At 53.8% G+C, this 18,421-nt stretch overlaps 5 protein-coding genes across 5 annotated transcripts; 4 read left to right on the forward strand and 1 right to left on the reverse strand.

The window, feature by feature from the left end:
- Positions 1-72: 72 nt before the first annotated feature.
- On the forward strand, positions 73-2,406 carry V2A60_000114 (F1F0 ATP synthase subunit alpha; the record flags this gene model as incomplete). Its single annotated transcript, XM_083251485.1, has 6 exons — positions 73-144; positions 358-512; positions 637-693; positions 755-875; positions 932-1,397; positions 1,622-2,406. The coding sequence occupies 6 exons, from the start codon at positions 73-75 to the stop codon at positions 2,404-2,406; spliced, it is 1,656 nt and encodes a 551-aa protein (XP_083107611.1).
- A 689-nt stretch (positions 2,407-3,095) lies between these two features.
- Positions 3,096-4,339, forward strand: V2A60_000115 (NADHX dehydratase; the record flags this gene model as incomplete). The annotated part of the gene is made up of 4 exons (XM_083251486.1): positions 3,096-3,198; positions 3,277-3,374; positions 3,443-4,150; positions 4,208-4,339. The coding sequence occupies 4 exons, from the start codon at positions 3,096-3,098 to the stop codon at positions 4,337-4,339; spliced, it is 1,041 nt and encodes a 346-aa protein (XP_083107612.1).
- A 7,233-nt stretch (positions 4,340-11,572) lies between these two features.
- Positions 11,573-13,132, forward strand: V2A60_000116 (uncharacterized protein; the record flags this gene model as incomplete). Its single annotated transcript, XM_083251487.1, has 1 exon — positions 11,573-13,132. One exon carries the CDS (start codon positions 11,573-11,575, stop codon positions 13,130-13,132), a length of 1,560 nt encoding a protein of 519 aa, XP_083107613.1.
- A 638-nt stretch (positions 13,133-13,770) lies between these two features.
- V2A60_000117 (peptidylprolyl isomerase RRD2) lies at positions 13,771-15,078 on the reverse strand (the record flags this gene model as incomplete). Its single annotated transcript, XM_083251488.1, has 1 exon — positions 13,771-15,078. The coding sequence occupies one exon, from the start codon at positions 15,076-15,078 to the stop codon at positions 13,771-13,773; it is 1,308 nt and encodes a 435-aa protein (XP_083107614.1).
- Positions 15,079-16,513: 1,435 nt separating this feature from the next.
- Positions 16,514-17,504, forward strand: V2A60_000118 (exosome non-catalytic core subunit RRP46; the record flags this gene model as incomplete). Its single annotated transcript, XM_083251489.1, has 3 exons — positions 16,514-16,703; positions 16,796-16,953; positions 17,076-17,504. The coding sequence occupies 3 exons, from the start codon at positions 16,514-16,516 to the stop codon at positions 17,502-17,504; spliced, it is 777 nt and encodes a 258-aa protein (XP_083107615.1).
- Positions 17,505-18,421: the final 917 nt, after the last annotated feature.

Raw genomic sequence — 18,421 nt, forward strand, 5'->3', positions numbered from 1 at the left:
CTCCCCTCTCCCCAATTGCACGTTGCTGCAATTGCTTCTCTTTCATCCCAGACCCCAATTACCTCCCTCAGGATGTTTCGCAACGCCCTCCGTCAGTCGACGCGCGCCGTCGGCGCCGTGAGTGCCGCCAGCCGAGTCTCCGTCGTGAGTACCTCCTCAGCCCCCGACTCGACCGAGCAAGCCATCGAATCCGACGCAAAGCAGCACCCTCCATCAGAAAAATGCCTTGAGGACCCAATTGGATCGCTACACCATCGGGACACTCGTGCGAAAAGCTTTTCTGAGCTGTTTTACCGGTTTTCGAGCTTCTCCGAGATTGCTCCTGGAACTTCGGCTAACTTGTTTTTCTCCTGCTAGCGAAATGCCGCACCCGTCGTCGCCTCCATCCAGGCCCGTACCTACGCCGAAGCCAAGGCATCTCCCACCGAGGTCTCCTCCATTCTCGAGCAGCGTATCCGTGGTGTTCAGGAGGAGACCAACCTGGCTGAGACCGGTCGTGTCCTCTCTGTTGGGTATGTGGAGAAGAATCAATACTGCGCGCTAAGGAGTCGCCAGAGCCCCGACCAGCTCCGACCGCACGCCACTGCGCAACAACGACAGCAATTGGGAATTGTGTATGCTAATTGTCCCGTACAGTGATGGTATTGCCCGTGTTCACGGCATGGCCAACGTTCAGGCTGAGGAGCTTGTTGAGTAAGCTACCCCTTGCGGCCCCAGATACATTCCGCACCAAGGCTAATTATTTGCAACAAAGGTTCGCCTCTGGCGTCAAGGGTATGTGCATGAACCTGGAGGCTGGCCAGGTCGGTGTCGTCCTGTTCGGTTCCGACCGTCTCGTCAAGGAGGGCGAGACTGTCAAGCGTACCGGTGAAATTGTGAGTACACCTCACCAAGCAGGGTGCCCATTCAAACAAGCTAACAACTCAATTAGGTCGATGTTCCTGTCGGCCCTGAAATGTTGGGTCGTGTTGTCGATGCTCTCGGTAACCCCATTGACGGCAAGGGACCCATCAACACCACCAAGAGACGCCGTGCTCAGCTCAAGGCTCCCGGTATTCTCCCCCGCAAGTCTGTCAACGAGCCTGTCCAGACTGGCATGAAGTCCATCGACGCCATGGTTCCCGTCGGCCGTGGTCAGCGTGAGCTGATCATTGGTGATCGTCAAACCGGCAAGACCGCCGTCGGTCTCGACACCATTCTCAACCAGAAGCGCTGGAACGATGGCAATGACGAGAAGAAGAAGCTCTACTGCGTCTACGTCGCCGTCGGCCAGAAGCGTTCTACTGTTGCCCAGTTCGTCAAGACCCTGGAGGAGAACGATGCCATGAAGTACTCCGTGGTCGTCGCTGCCACCGCCTCTGAGGCCGCTCCTCTGCAGTACATTGCCCCTTTCACTGGTAAGTTTGGCCCCTCATTACCGAGCACCATTCCCCATTCACTGTCTATGCCTTCTTCTGTGTTTGCTGCCATCGCCCCTGATTTATCTTCTGCCACTCATGCATGTCTTCTTGAGCGACTTGATCTCTCCCATGGACGCGGGTCGGTCTAAGCTCCTCCACTTTCACTCGTCTCAACCGCCTCTCTCCTTTGCCTAATTGCAACTGTTCTAACGATTTTAAAGGTGCCTCGATTGGTGAGGAGTTCCGTGATACCGGAAAGCACTCCCTCGTCATTTACGACGATCTGTCGAAGCAGGCTGTTGCTTACCGTCAGATGTCTCTGCTGCTCCGTCGTCCCCCTGGCCGTGAGGCTTACCCCGGTGACGTCTTCTACCTGCACTCTCGTCTTCTCGAGCGTGCTGCCAAGCTCAACGACAAGCACGGCGGCGGTTCCATGACTGCGCTGCCCATCATCGAGACCCAGGGTGGTGATGTCTCCGCCTACATTCCCACCAACGTCATTTCCATTACCGACGGTCAGATCTTCCTGGAGTCCGAGCTCTTCTACAAGGGTATCCGTCCCGCCATTAACGTCGGTCTTTCCGTCTCGCGTGTCGGTTCCGCTGCCCAGCTCAAGGCCATGAAGCAGGTTGCTGGTTCCCTGAAGCTCTACCTGGCTCAGTACCGTGAGGTCGCTGCTTTCGCCCAGTTCGGTTCTGATCTGGATGCCGCTACCAAGCAGGTTCTCGCCCGTGGTGAGCGTCTGACCGAGCTTCTCAAGCAGAAGCAGTACTCCCCCATGGCCGTCAACGAGATGGTTCCTCTCATCTTCGCTGGTGTCAACGGTTACCTCGACAACGTTCCCGTCAGCCGCATTCTGGAGTGGGAGGCCGACTACCTGGCTCACCTGAAGACCAACGAGTCTGAGCTGCTCGCCACCATTGACAAGGAGGGCTCTATCAGCAAGGACCTTGAGGCCAAGCTGAAGGATGTCACCCAGTCTTTCATCAAGGGCTTCCTTAACTAAGCCATAATCCGGAGAAGCTTCTGTGCAGATTAGAGATAGGGCTGTTGGGATGTTGCTGTCTATACCGAAATCTTTGTAGTCTTTGTTTCTCTCTAGCGGAGGAATAACCGAGGGGTTGCGCCTGACGGAGCGGTGTAGGTGAAAAGAGGGAATTCGCCAGACGTGCTACCACTTGTAAAATAGAGCCCATAACTCAATTAACGCCCTCGATTCCTTTTGTTCTAATTAAAATTACTCTACATAAAATTGCCTCTTATGAGGGCTAACCCTGGGGGTGATGATGGTCTTTGTCAATGGACGCAATACGCAATCTCGAGCAATTTGAAAAAACTTGAATGTTTGAGAATCTTTTTTCTCCTTCTCTAAAGCAGTGGCCATATGCCATGTACGAAAAACATGAACCAAAAGGACAGCATAGGGCATTCAAACAGAGAGCATTGATGGTAGGTATGATGCTTCACTGCGGAGCCAAAGCCGAGCTTCCACTATCAAACTAACCGTCATGGCAAGCAAGTTACGTCACTCTCCTTCAGCAAACACCAGCGCGGGAGCCCGGAACTCGCCACCATCGCCTGAAAGAACCACCAGTTCACCAAAAATCCACTAGATTTGAATAAACAATACATTACAAAAGCAGGAAACGGATCCAGGTCTTGCAATTCCGCAGAGCGCCGCTGCAAGTTGAAGCTATGCCAAACACCACCCCCAGCCCGAGCATGTCAAGCACTACCACTTCTGTGCTCTCAAAAGTGCGGCGGATGATTCCGCCGATGCTAGAAAGTTTCCATAAAGGTGAGAACTTTGCTGGGCTGTCATGAGCACCCATTCGGCTTGCGGCATTGGCTGATGCGACCTCGCGTTATTTCCCAGGTCAGCTCGGCCGAGTTGCCGTCATCGGCGGCAGTCAGGACTATACCGGTGCGCCGTATTTTTCGGCCATGGCCAGTGCAAGGCTGGGATGTGACATGGTATATTTGCTCCTTGGACAAACTCTGAGTCAATTTGTCGGTTTTTCTGACATCCGGACAACTTTTAGTCGCACGTTATTTGTACACCAGCCGCAGCAGCTGTGATCAAGACATATTCGCCCAATCTGATGGTCCACCCCTTGATGCGACAGAGTCCTTCCAAATTGATGGGATCACCTGTCGCGGCAGAGACTCCTAGCGCGGACAAGATTGCAACGCCAATCATAGAGATGCTTGCTCGTCTCCATGTCCTCGTCATCGGCCCAGGTCTGGGTCGCGATCCGCTCATGCAGGACACCGTGGAACATGTCATTCGGGCTGCCAGAGAAAAGAAGATTACTATAGTCATCGATGCCGATGCCCTCCAAGTTGTTCAGAAAGATTTGAACCTCGTCAAGGGCTATACGGAAGCGGTACTGACCCCCAACGTGGTCGAGTTCGACCGGCTGTGGAAGGCTATCGGCATCGAGACTGACGGAAGTGAGAGTGAGACCAAGAGAGTAGAAGATCTCGCCAATGCTCTAGGAGGTGTCACTATAATTCAAAAGGGAAAACAGGACCATATATCAAACGGCACGGTCACGCTGACGGATGACCTCGAAGGTGGCAAGAAGAGAAGCGGTGGCCAAGGTGACACGCTGACCGGAAGTGTTGCAACGTTTCTTGCGTGGAGAAGGGCATACATTGACGAGCTGTGGAACGATCCAGAGACGCCTCGCTTGGACAATGAGGAAATGATTGGGCTGGCAGCGTTTGGAGGAAGTGCGGTCACAAGAGTAAGTAGTACATTCGTTATACTATGATTCATGTGATACAGCTTGCTAACCGTATAGGAATGCTCACGGCTTGCATTTCTGAAACGTGGAAGAAGCCTCCAAGCAAGCGATCTCACGGAGGAGATTCACAACGCCTTCGTGGGCCTTTTTGGTGAGGTCGATGGGGATGACAGCTCCTCCAAGCTCTAATTTTACGCGATCCTTGCAATACCAATGAATGATTCAATCTGAAAAAAAAATTCGGGCTACGAGCCATTTGATCCTGAGGCTAAACATGTTGTGCGTCATTCTATATTATCGAAAAAGCACGGTGAGCCCTCCACTTATCGTGTCTGGTGAGACAAGGGCTTGCACGCTACGTTTTTCCGTGGCAGGCATAATTTCTCTTGTACGAGATGAATACTTTCAATGTCTTTACTTTTTATAGGTAATTTGTCAAATCTCGGCTCACATATACTCATAGTCGCACCATTTTGGGAGATGCATGCATACGCGCGCTGTTGAACGATATAACGGGATTGCAAATGACCCGCATATCGTGTCATGTAGGCATCATTGGTTGCCATACATTTCGCCAACGGGCTAAGAGGTAATTGGCTCTGGCGATGAGCAGGTACCGAGACCGTAAAAGACAGGGACGCTGCTTACTTTGCTACGGACGCCACTCTGTTTGGTGATTCAGTCTCACCGGTGCAGAGATACGGCCTCTCCCGGCTGGCGGCTGCGTGATATTATTGGAAATTTTTTTTTTTGTGTACTTTGCCCCCCCTTGTCGACAAAATTTTCAGCCGGACCAAAGTACCGGCATGGCCAACCTGCTTACTGAGTACTTCTCTGCACCAGAGAACGCCCAAGACAAAAAAGGTGAGGCTTGCAGAAGAAGAGGCACCCAACAGGATCACGAAGCGGTACCTGAGCAGGGATCCGGTTGGGTCGCAATGACGCGCCTTGGTACATGGATTGTTGCGGCACTTGATGCAAGCCTCCCGCGCTGCCGCGCTGGATCAAGCATGCATGCATGCAGTTCCTGGGATAACGGACGGACGGCCGGAAGGGGATGCGCGCCGCAGCCACATACACGAAAAAAAAGGGTTTTTTGTGATTGGGAACTGAAACTTGCATCGGATTCTTTTCATGTGGCGTGCCGTTTCTGTTCGATTTTGCGTCTTTTTTTTCTTCTTCCTCTCTTCTCTCTCTCTCGCTCTCTCAATCCAATAGAATTGGATTGGATTGGGCGGGGAGAGTTGCCGACATGTCTGCAGGGCACACACTGTCAGCAATCATCACTCGCAGCTACGAAGCCGCGGATGCACATGCTCTCACCGGCTAGGGCTGCAATGACGTTCCATTGCCAGGCAAGAGAATGTGCTTTTGATCATGCCGTTGATGATGCCTGAAATGTTGTGTACTGGTACGCCAGCTGCCCTGTACGTATACATTCATCAACACAGAGGCGCACTTCAGCCGGTTGCATCGCACGAACCGGTGATCTGTGACGAAAGCTATAGAGTCATTGTAACAAGAGAAATATTGCCTATGGAGGAAGACGATATTGTTTGCTTCCCCCCCCTGGACAGGACTTCTAAGAAGAAATTGTAGTGATATTTCCCACTACCCGGGCTGGATGCTGGACGGACGGGCTACACAACATGCTGCCACACGTTGCTCACACAGCCAGAGTATCTCTCCGCATATTGCAAACTTGTCGGGCGCAACATCGTGCAGAGAGACTGACGAATACAATGAAGCAACGTCGTCCAACACAACCCCGGCAAGGCCCCCCCCCTCTTTCCTCCCCGCACGACCAACGACTGGATCTCGTGTGAAGAGATGTCTGCCCGCGTGGTGGTATGGATGGACTGAGCAAACGTCAATATGCGCTCAGCCCCCAAAAACTGTTGGCCCAGCAGTCTCAGTCTGCGCCAGTTTTTTTCTTCTCGAGCAAGAAGGCGAAAAGTCTGGAGAGCACAGACAACCAAGGCCCTGAAACTCCGGATAACGGACAGATGCCATGTCTCTTCCACCCTTCTCACCTCCTCCCCCCCTCCCTTCTCTTTCTCCCATTCAGAAAGAAAGGGCAAGACTGGTCTCAAACCGCTAGCCTGGTCGTTGTATGCCTCGCGCCGCACCGGCCGCGATAGATCAGACCGTTCCCGTGCCCTGGCTAGTTCCCTCTTTCGTCAGTGGCAAGCCACCATCCCTTCCTTGCCCGACGTACAAGTGGTTGGGTGGCCGACCCAGTCTTACACACAACCGTATTCTCAGTTGCTCCAGATTCTCATATTCAGAATCTAGATATCCGTGGCCGGTAACGATGTGAGAAGGGCTTCCCTCTTTCAAACGACCCTGCCGTCGTCCTGTCTTTGATGTTCGGGCCCGGCCGAAAATCGACGGCTGTGCGGCACGACCAAAATAAAATAAAAAATAAAATAAAAAAGTCTAACATCACACCCGCAAACACAGCGCCACCACTTTTCCCAAGAAATAGCTTAGCGGAGAGGAGCCAATATCATGCTTGTACCATCTTGGCTGCGCTGCCCTACTGCCGTCTTCCGCCCTAACGAGTAAAACGACTCATAGCAATCAAAAATTTGAATGAGAGAGAAACCGTTTTCATTGCATACGGATAGTGCGTGTGTGGCTGGGATCCCGCCTCCGCGTTCGAAACAGCATAGAGAGCTGGGCAGTTTTTTCAAAGTGCAGGTCTGACCATGAGCGGAAAAAGCAAAAGGAACACCTCTTGGCCGGCTTTGGACTCTTTGCTACATACAAATCACTCGACGCAACAAAAAGATGCCACGGTTCTTTGTTGTCGAGTGTCTTGTCTACGGAGCACTTGCGGATTCGTTCGAGGCAAGACTGATCGGAAGAATTATTCCCTCCTGGGGAGGAAATAGAGTTTCCCTTCTTCCCCCCTTGCTTGGTAGTTTCTCCGCCAGGGCGATCATAACAATTCGCATGTAGGGCGAGCCCGATGATGCGGGGCAGGCATTGCATCACGACACCAACCCCGATCGCCCGTCCGTCCGCCCGCCCGCCCAGTCTCCCTCTCAAGATAACACAAGACTACACAGCAGTATGACGCATGTGCAACAAGGACACGTAGACTGTTCAGTTGGCCTAGCCGGATTGACTCATAACAAGGGACAAATGAGCTGAAAAGAGCCAGTAAATTCTGATATTAGGGGAGAAAAAAAAGAAGCACGCGCAGGCTGAGAGCTCCAGGTTTTATCGGACACGGCCGAATCAAAAGAAAATAGGTACTACTGGTAGAACCAGAGTGTCCTCCCAAGTAGCATTGCCTCGTAAGCGAACGCGACGCTACCAAATAACAAAGGAAAACAAAAAGAAAAAAACCGGGCAAAAAGAAAGCAAAAATATGATGGGTTGTCCCTTCAACTGGGGCGGAGCAAAAGAGTGGCGGCGTGGTGTGAGCGGAAGAGGTTGCTGTTGCCTCACGCTAATAAGAAAAAAAGATGGGCACGGGGGCAGGTAGAGCTGGGACAAAGCAAAATGATACTAATTGTATTGATAGCTTTTCTTTTTTTGCTCTTGCTATTTGCCACGTTCGTCTGAAGAAAGCTGTGCCTAGGGATCCATGTCCAAATGCCTACTTGGCCATGCTGTTACGGCCCTGCCAAACTTGTCGTCTTGCTCCTAGTCATGTAGATATAGTAAAGCTTATCGAGTATCGCAGGGTATAAGGTAATCTGACTTGCAAATCATGCCACCGCTGAGTCGGTTCAGGATCTGCGTGGCAGGGCTATGCCTGGCGAATGGATCAAGTTTAATTTCCAGGATATACGAGGCCAAATCTCGCAGTAGACAATCATAGTTCCGGTACGCACCTGCAAAGATCACGGCATGTAGTTTGTTGAAGGTGCGATATATTGCGAACTCACGGCAGATGCGCACTCATCACGGTACCCCGCGCAGACACTAATCGAGGGCGAACCAGCTTCCTTCGCCTCGGATTTTGCTCCAAGTCTCTTAGTGGAGAGAGAGAAGCTACTAGATTGTAGTGGCTTGCCAAAGGGCGCTGAGTAGCATGTCCATAGTGCGACTTGGAAAAAGAAAACCCTGCAACAAAAGGGTCTGTCTGATCAAAGTAACTGATATCGTAGCACAACGTCGACTAGCCGGCCAAAGCCATCAGGGCTACTCCGTACATAAAAATTATCACGACAGGCTAGACCCGCGGGTCCAATTTTCGTCCTTTTGTTTTCCGGCAGCAGTACGGATAGTAGTACCAGTATTACTCTGCGTAGGCGGTGTCCTTCGGTCGGATGAGACACGGTCAAGCCGAGCCACGAGCTTGCACAACTGCCCTGACCGTTGGTTTTGCGGGCGTAGACCACGTCCTTGCCTTGTTTCCTAGGTAGGAATCAGCCTCGGTGGACTTTTGTGAAAAAATCTAGGCCACCGGAAGGGCAAGGGACACCTTGCCGGATGCCACTGTACGCCCCTGTAACAATTAAATTGAACAGATATTGCAGGCTGTTACAGGCATCCGACCCAAAAGAAAACAGCCACGGCCGTGCGCAACGAGGGCTGACCAAACTCGGTCGTAACTGGCCACTGTGAAGTGTCTGAGCCCCCCGGGGCTGGACGGGCTGGTCCACCATAGTAATGCTGTAAGCCTGCCGGAATCATAACCGTATTGTGGGCGGGAATACTGCCAGGCGTTCCGTGTGGGGCAAAGCCAGAAGCCAGTCCTTTCATCATTATGCCGACATGATAGAGTTGAGGATCGCACGCACGTTGGCCGCGGCAGTTAAATATGTGCTCTGCGATGACCAGATGCGTCCCAGTCCTCGCAATCCACACGGTCAGCCAGGCCAATAAAGGTTCACTGCCACTCACAAGCGTCTCTACCAGCAACCCGGTAGATGACAAGCGAGATTTTCGGCTCATCGTCGCCATGGTGCAGAAGCTGAGAGGGGCTCTCTCCAGCTGCTTGGGAAAATGATAGCTCGCGCGCAGGGAGGGTTTGCTTTTGGCACGACGACCCTCTACTGAGTCGCCATTGAGCCCTCTGTCCGCTAGCCGGCTCGCCTCTCGCGTCATTTTTGTACATACCCTGGTTCATTTCCTCTGCGGGTGGACCGTTAGACCGGGCTCCAAGTCGTTGCGGAACCAGGCTCGTGGTACGCGGTGCGCCTCATTTGGGTGTACATCTTTTGCCGTTACGTAGAGTACTCCGTACATTCATTCTGGAATACGTGGTTGCCCCTGCTCGTCACATCAACATCGTTATCACCGTTTTTTTTCTCTTCACATGCCACATCCCTGTGGGTTTATAAAGAAGCGAAACGGGAGTCTTGGGCTGGGTATGGAGTAGAGAAGTTCTATAATAGTTGGTTATTAATAGATGGTTCGTGCGGAGCTTCGGCATTGTATTGTGCTGGCTAGGTCCGGTGTGCGTACTGGTAGAGCATCATACGAGAGGCCAAGAGATTGTAGAACTCTCGGCGAACTCTAGACGAGGAAAAAAAAAAGACTCCAACAGCGTGTTTGTGGCCCTTGCATGTAGAGCAGACATATGTCCCTTTTCGAACAGCGCTGGCGGTGGTTGGAGACGCTTTGCAAAAGCGCACTAGGCTTCCTCTGCAGTAGCTATTGCAGCTGCCCTTGCTTGCGGGAGCCCGGAGCTCCTGCGCCTAAAAGCAAAGTGATTCTGGGGCCCCATAATACCAATGTGGCGGCACACGAGAATACCTACTTAGTAGTAACAAGAAAATAAAAAGTGAGAGGTGATGGCAAGGGGGCAAGTGATCGCCCGACTGGTATGCCGGTGGTGTGGCCTAAACCTATTATGGCGCGAGCCGTCCCACGACAAACCAGTCTGCTGGTTACGGGGAAAAAGCAAGATTGTGTGTGGCATCAGCTGCAATGGCTAAGTAGGTATCATTCGTTTCTGACTCGAGATGCGTAGCGTGATGCTCTGCTCTTTGCCGGAGCCTTGGGCGCTGGAGGCGATGGCTCCGTAATACGACTTTTTCCTTGAGTCTCTCACCCAGTCAATACTTTAGGTTGGTATTGGTACGTCTTGGCTGATAGGGGTGACGGCTGGCACAGCAGGGCTTGCTATTGGCAGCGAAAGGGTCGACGATGGCTCCAAAGCACCGAGACACAATAACTCTGAGCCGACAACGCCACAATTGCGACTCCTCTGGAGCATGTTGGGGCCCTTGACCAGGCTGGCTGGCGTACGGTCACCGGAAGACTGGACTTCCAGCTGCCAGGCCCGTCAGTTGCTGGATTGTTATCGCCCGCAGAGTATTACTGAGTAGGACTGGACAGCCCATGTCGCCACAAGCGGAAGCGTGGGAGGAGAGACAACAGGTGGAGAGGTTGGTGGAGGCGTGCCGCCATCTCAACTGGTGGTGCCAATGGCGCGTCAGTCTAGGTCCAGGTCTGAGAGTCAATGACCCCCTGTCATATTAGCTAGTGTCTTCTTTTTTTGTGCTGGTGTTTTGCTTATTTTCATGGTCTTGTTTCTTTGGCCGAGACGCTGGGTTTTGCTGCACCACGCATCCACATCTATGGTGCCCCTTCAACCCTTGTGCCGTGGCTTGCCCCCCACCCGTTGTTCCTTGGGAAGTTGCTCCTTGCTTTTTGAGCGTGCCCTTGCCTCGCTCTTAAAAGAATGGTAGACCCTCCGGGATGGGGGATCGCAAGGAATGCTTCTTCACAATGCGAATCTCTGCATAAATTGTAGACTCAGGAATTGGACGACATCGACACAACGACATTTGTTTGCACCTCGTTTCTGCCCCTGTTTACCGCTGTCCTCGCCAGCTGCCAACTGTCGGCTAGCTGCCTCTGCCCCAGAAACGGTCTTCCGGAATTGGCAACCCCATCTGCTGCTGCCGCTCCCCTGCTTAAGCCTGGTTTACTCGCACGTCCTACGCCGCACTCTTACTTACACTGCGCCGCCCGCAACAGCTTCAACTTCACCAACGACCTCCGGCACCCTGGCTTCAATACGGCAAATTGAGTATTTCGGCGTTGAAAAGCGGTCTCTCCAGTACCCACCGCCTTCTTCCTCAGCCTCAAGCTCGTCCACTCTTGGGCTCCATACTTGGGTCGTCTCCCCTTCCAGGTGCTTTATCGCATGTCACTCTTGTCTTGACTGCGCATCATCGATTCGAGCACCTTTATTTACTGGAGATCATTCCCGGAGATGCTTTGAGCATTAATCGCATGCACGCCAGTTTTATCTCAAGTTTCTCGACTTCAGTATCCCATCCGTGACCGCCTCCTCTCGCAACTCACTTCTGCCTCATCTCGAGACATTGGCGTAACCTCATGTTGCAAACGCCCGTGTTCCTCGACCAGCATTAAACTGCCACCGCTCCCCCGGAAATAATCTTAATACTTACGGATTTCGAAACGGCCTCACCACACCTACACGTGGCCATGTCTAATCGATTTGATCGCTTTGAGAGGCTCTTTGCCTACAAGCGCAAGGGTTCGCTTCCTACTGCCATCACCTGCGAGCCCGAGCCTTTGAGCCCAACCACACGTCTATCAGAGCTTGACCAGCAATTTCCTTCGCCATCTTTCATCCGTCCCAAGAAACTTCGGATGTGTGCACGAGACGAGATTCGCCTTAGAGAAGTCACCGGCCGCTCACCATCCGTCCCCGACATCTTTACTTCCCAGGGCTCTATCCGTGGTCACTCTCGCGACAACGGCTCAACAGGGAGCTCATTCTCGCGCAAAGGATCAGTTCGTTCGCCTTCTCTCAATAGCAGAAGAGAAAATAACCTGGTCGCTGGGCTCCGCGATTTTCAATTCCCCAATCCCACCTTCCAAAACGGACAAGTTTCCCCCCAGTCATCCACATTCAGCGACAAGTCGAGTGAAGCTCCTCGCATACCAAGCCCACGATCACGCTCGCCTCTGCGCATGGATATTGCTCCCTACAGAACCGACACACCGCCCTCTTCAGATCCGGAGGACAACAACAGCCCCTCAGAACTTTGGCGGACAAAGAAGCTTCCTGAGTTGCCTCATCGAGCCCCGCCCACACCCGACGAGTCTCCCAAGCTGGGACCGGTGCCTGACTCAGCGAGGCTGCCTCATCTCCGCCATTCTCAATCGACGGGTGCTCTGGAAAAGATGGTACTTGGTGATATCAACCTGGACCTGGGCGACACTCTCGAGGGTGTGCCCATGCGCAGATCCAACAGCGAGCAGAGCCTCGCACCATCAGAAGCGCCGTCAACCTCCAGCTCTGTTCTTCGCGAGCCAGATGTAAATGAGTTTCTCAGTCTCAGTGATGATGACATTGCCGAGGAGGAGCTGGCTGGGATCGAAGCTCAATCTCAATCTGCACCACAGCCGCTCGTCACAACCCTGTTAACTTTGACTCCACCACGAGCAAGCCAGCCTGCCACAGCTGCTGCATATGTGGCGGCTAGAATCGCCAAGAGTTACGACTTTGACTTGGTTTATATCGTCAACCTCTGGCCGGGGCCGATGGAATCTAATGGGGAGCGTCCACTAATCGGACGTCTTCTCGCCGCCCACGGTCTACACCACGTCCCATCTCCCCTGCAGATCTCCTCTCTGGTTCACACTACTATTCTGCGCTCTGATGGCTGGATCGAGTATCGCAACGCCGATGCGCGGCCCCATGACCTCGCTCGCGGCTACGCTAGTGCTTTCTACACGGGCCAGTACGCTAGGAGTTTGTCTGGAAATACATCAGCTCCTGTTTCTGGTGTGCGTCTGTCTGAGCAGATTGACCGCGGTATTGTCTTTGCCGCCTACCGCAAACCTCGCCCCGGCAATGACCGCCTGGGACATTCTTTTGATGACAAGGAGCTTGGCGAGCTTCACCGCGAGGCAGAAAGCCTTGTGGAGATGCTCATTGACATACACGTCACCAACCGCCTCCGTCAACCTCCTGCCAGCGCCCGCACGAACGAGGAGACTGGTCCTATGCCGCTGCAACAACTTGTCGCCGCATAGATGAATATGGAAAAGACAGTACCACAGGACAAGGACCTGCAATACCGCAGCCCCGCGCGTCTGCCGCTTTTTTATGTTTCCGCATCCAATGATACCCTTTGTTGGGATCTGGCACGTTCCTTTTTCCTAACGCAACGAAATATGATTATGACTTAGACACTTGTTGATTTTTTTTGTTATTTTTTTTACTTCTCTTACATACTTGTTACATGTTGCGAATATGTACATGGCCGGTTCTTGATTGGACTCGAGACGTCGCTGCACAATTTTTCTTGCTTCACTTTTGATTTTTTTTACGGCGTGTTGGAACGGTATGGGGGTGAGAGAAAAAAAGTCCTTGTTCAAAATGCAAGGCAACACTTGGCATGGAAGGCGTCGGAGCTATGTTGACGATTTACATGTTTCTTTCTTTTTTTGGTTGGCACTTACAGAGCGCAAGGTTTAACAGTACATCAAAGTCCCCATTCTTCGTAGCATGAAGGGGCATGAGCGGAATTGAAATGGATTGAATTCACTTGAGCGCCATTTGCTTGCTGGTGACATGTTTTGCTTTTGTATTGATGCAAGTCAAGTACATAGAGGCTGTGCCTGACTGAAGAGTACTGTTTCATTATATTGTGTTTTGTTATCTGCCGTTTTCAGTCAAACGGGATCCTGCGCAACGAATCGCCGCCGCCCATCTTCCTTAGTTCCTGCGCGGCCGCTATACTACTGGGCACCTTGATGCCGCAACAGTCGTCCCAGCCCTTGCCGTCGTGCTGATGGCCGTCGTGGCTGTCCTCGTCGGCGCCGTGCTCGGCGCCGGCCGCGTCGGGGCGCTCCTCGCTCATGCCGTCGGCGGCGGGGACGAGGGAGCCGAAGAGGAAGTGCTGCATGACGGGCAGCTTGCCGAGGATCTCGGCGACGAACATGCGGCGCATGCCGCCGTCAATCTTGGACCACGACTTGGCCGAGGAGATGTCGTCGAGCATGGGGCTGTGCCAGCGCAGGCCCTTGACCGTCTTGGTGCTGTTGACGAAGGCGACCTGGCCGAGGTAGAGGTAGTCGGCGGCGGCCTCCTCGAGGGTCAGGTCGTGGTGGATGGCGCGCGGGGTGATGTAGGGGTGGTGGAGGAGCTGGGCGGCGCCAAAGAGGAAGGGCAGGAACTGGTAGTCGTCGAGGCCCCAGACGCCGTGGGAGCCGGCGGGCTCGAGGTAGTAGAGCATCTGCACGGCGCGCATGACGCCGAGGTAGCGGGCAAAGACGCGCAGCACGAGCGCGGGCAGGTCGGCGGCCCGCAGCACGCGCAGGCGGTACAGGCACAGCAGCCACACGGCAAAGTTGAGCTCGTGGCCCGACCCGTAGTCGATGCGGTTGCGGTTGCCAAACGACTGCGCGAGGTACGCCGACGCCTCGGCCGCGGCGCCGCCGTCGTCGAGGCCGAGCCGCCGGTGCCACCCGTCGGCGCGCTCGCGCACGAGGTCGACGAAGCCCTGAAAGGCCTTGTTGCCGAAGCGCGAGCCGCCCTGCTCGTTGGGCGGCGACAGCCGCGTCAGGGACTCGGCCTCGTCGAGAATCTGCAGCAGGGTCCGGACGGCCTCGCTGAGGGGGGCGGCGGCGTCGTCGGCGACGGCGGCCGCCGAGCACGGCGTGTCGACGACGGCCTCGGCGAGGCCAAAGACCCAGCCGACGATGACGTCGTACGACGGCGAGGCCAGGAAGAGCTCGTGGTCCCGCTTGGAGAGGATGCGTCGCGAGGGGACCTTGAAGGCCCAGCCGGCTGTATCGTCGTCGTCGAGCTGCGCGGGCAGGGCGGGCGTCGCGGGGACGGGCGTAGGGTTGGAAGCTGGCGCGCGGCGCCTGCGGGGTTCGAGTTTCGGCAGTCGGTCTTTGAGGGAGGGTATTGAGGAGGAGGCTGGAGACGAAAAGGGAGCGGCCTGGCTCGGTGACGGCCCGTTGGATGCCATGTTCTTCTTTCGGGACCTCTTATGTGTGGCACAGTCGAAAAAAAAAAAGAATGTTGTAGTCGAGAAACTGCATCTGGCACCCTGAGAGACGAGAGGGGCGATGGCGGATTAGCGATCTTGCCCCACCATAGCTTCTGAACGTTGCCATTGCAAGCCTCAACCGCGGCGGCCCAATCAGGGCATTATCGAGCTCACAGCTGAGATGACAGAGAGAGAAACATATGCACTGCACCATAGACTGGTTGATATTGATTTGCAGTACGGAGTACGGAGTAGCTGTGACAACACTGCGAGTGAAAGCTCATGGGTACCTGGCACGACCCGAGCAGGCGTCACTAACACATGCCAAAAACGCCACAGGGCATATCCATACGAAAATTGCGCTAAGAGCCACCACGTCAGGGTCTCGAAGCCGTCACCTATATCTCCTCACCAGATATTCGGAAAAATGACATGAAATGGCCGCTTTCTTTCCAAATGCTGTTGCGTGCTGGAAATATCCATGTCCACGTGATGTGAGAAGCCCATCAGGCAGAGTGTGCGCAACACGACGGTCTCCCTTTTGACAGGCCCCAAATGGCTCAGCGACATACCTAAAACCAACGGCGAAAATGCAATGGTACCGTGTAGCCCTCCCAAGACTACGGTTGTGTCCTACAGGATCTCCTTGCCATTTCGGAATTTTCCTCCTCTGCTTATGTACCTTTTTGGCATTTTTTTCTCTCCGCGTTCAAGATGGAAGCCGATTCATCGAGCCATAACGGCGGCACAGCTGTGAGATTGGGAAATGCTTTGCTATTCCGCCAGGCACATGACGACTATCCGGTGCGTTTGGATAAGCCACGAATTGCAATGCACTAACTAATTCCATCATGTCTAAACCCACCAAAATAGTTGCGTAGGCTCTCTAGTAGCGTCCTCTGTAGAGTGCATGTAAATGGGCCAAGACGGGAACAAAGACTGCACAAACCCAGGCAGACTTTTGGTGGGCTATATCAAAAGCAAAGGAGAGATTTTCGACAAGTCATAATTCACATAACCTGATCGGGTTCTTCGATATGATACTGTTCAATTGTAGCTGCCTACAATGAAAACATATTAAATGAGCTGCACCATGAACAGCTCTCAAGCGAACATGTTGAGCCGTACAAAGGCAGCCGTTCACTTTAACTAGCACAATAACAGTGACGCTGAAGAATCGGTTTTAACCGCCGCATGATATACAAATAGTAAGTTCTGCTCCTTTGAGTATGCCATCGCCGCTGCATGCCCAGTCACTCTCCGTTGCAAAGTACCTTTGCACGCTAAATAGCTGGAAAGATACTTTTCCGCCACAGGGCCATACCCACCTGGAAAAATGCAAACCGCCGTCACTTGAAAATTGCCCAAGCCAAGAAGGCAGCTTCAGACAACTTTCATTATACACGCGGAAAAGATGGCACCAAGCGCCGAACCAACGGCCGAGCTGACACCGCTGCCCAAGGCGGACGGCTCAGCAACATACTCATACGGCGGCTACACGGTGACGGGCGCGGTCAACGGGCCACTCGAGGCCCAACGACGTGATGAGAATCCGTTTGAGGCCGTCGTCGACGTCAATGTGCGACCTGCGGCAGGTGTCGGAGGTGCGAGACTCACACACATGCCTTGGTCCTGTTTTTTTTTTTTGAAAAAAAAATGTTATTAAAAGGCTGACAAAAATTTGCACGGAATGCAGGCACGGCAGAGAGACTGCTAGAGTCTGTTCTGCAGCGAGCGCTGCGGCAGCTCATCCCCATCAGAAACTTTCCGCGGTCCATGATTCAAATAACACTACAAGTCACGGAGACGCCGGAAAACGCCTATGTAAACACCAAGGTGGTTGAAGCTCAGCTGGTGCGTCTCGTCCTTGTTTACGATCTACGGGCCCTTGATCATATCCCCCCCGTCCCTGGCCCCCCCCTTTCTCTTCTCTCCCATTACTCCCATTACTAGTAACTGACGCTGCGAGTGGACAGAACCTTGCCATTATACCCGCGCTGTTGCACGCGGCCATTCTCGGCCTTCTCACAGCGGCGGTCCCGCTCAAGACGATTGCCACGGCCGTCACGCTCGCCGTGGGCGCGGCGGACAACGAGGCCGGCCTCGTCATCGTCGCGGACCCCAGCGCGCGCGAGGCCGACGCGGCCCGGTCGCTGCACGTCCTGGGCTACACCTCGGACGACGAGCTGCTCCTGGCCGAGAGCCAGGGCGCCTTCACCGTGGACGAGTGGGAGGCGGTGCTCAAGAGGGGCCAGGAGGCGTGCTGCCGGGCGGCGGCGGCGCGGCAGGGCCTCGACGAGGAGGACACGGCCATGGCCGGTACCGGGCTCGAGTCCGCCAGCATCCGGGCCTTTATCCGATCGGTCATGGAGACCAAGATCGCGCGAGACTTGTCCTGGAAGTAGGGAGACGTGGCAAATGAGCAGGATGGATGGGGGAGGAGCAGGAGCAGGAGCAGGAGGAGGGGGAGAGGGGAGAGAAATGAGGCAACGTGCTACGGGCACTCGCCATTCACTTGGACGACTGTGAGGGACGCCTGCTTCACGTCTTTTATGCAAAATGGAGCAGAATAGCATGATGCTCAACAAAAAAAAAGGACTAAAGAGGAATCTTGGGGTGTAGAAGGCGTTGGCAAAATCTTTGATCACTTTTGTTTTTCTTGACTTGTTAGATTCTCCTCTGTTGACTAGTCATTTGATGAAAAGTCATATCAGACAGCCGTAGTGGGTGAAACGGCGTCACATGTATAGCAACAACAACAATGCCAGAATGCCTGCTGGGTACAAGGTGGCAAAAGGCCTGCCTCACTCACGCATGGCACATCCCCCCCCCCTCCCTCCCCGCCAAGCACCATGCTCCTCCGTTCTCTACCTTGCTTATTTCCTTTGCCACGGGCTGGCTGTGCTCAAGCGCACGATTCGACCCTTGGCCTGATCTACTAATAACGCCGCCGTTCCATCAACAGATGGCGCCGCCCCCCCCCCCCCCCCCTTCGGGTGTTGGAGGCGCGCGCCAGACCGTGGGCGTTTTGTGTTGCGGCTTCGCTGCCCACAGGGAGGCGTTTCACCTCGCCGTCAGGTACCCAGGTCCCTGTCCGTCGAGGGCTTGGATGTAACTCGGAAGGGGTCTTGGCTATGCAAAAAGGACAGAAGAGTTCGGCTCATTTTCTCTTCTCAAAGGATGGACGAAAATAGAAACAAGAGGGAAAGGACAAGAAAGAAAGAACAAAAATGACATGTTTTATTTCGTTTCTTCCTTGAAAGTGCAAAGGAGCGGGCGCACGCTGTAGGTACCTACTAAGAAAGTTTACAGCGCCTCACCA

The sequence above is a fragment of the Cordyceps javanica genome, chromosome 1 (assembly GCF_051103115.1).
Source record: "Cordyceps javanica chromosome 1, complete sequence".
NCBI lineage: Eukaryota > Fungi > Ascomycota > Sordariomycetes > Hypocreales > Cordycipitaceae > Cordyceps > Cordyceps javanica.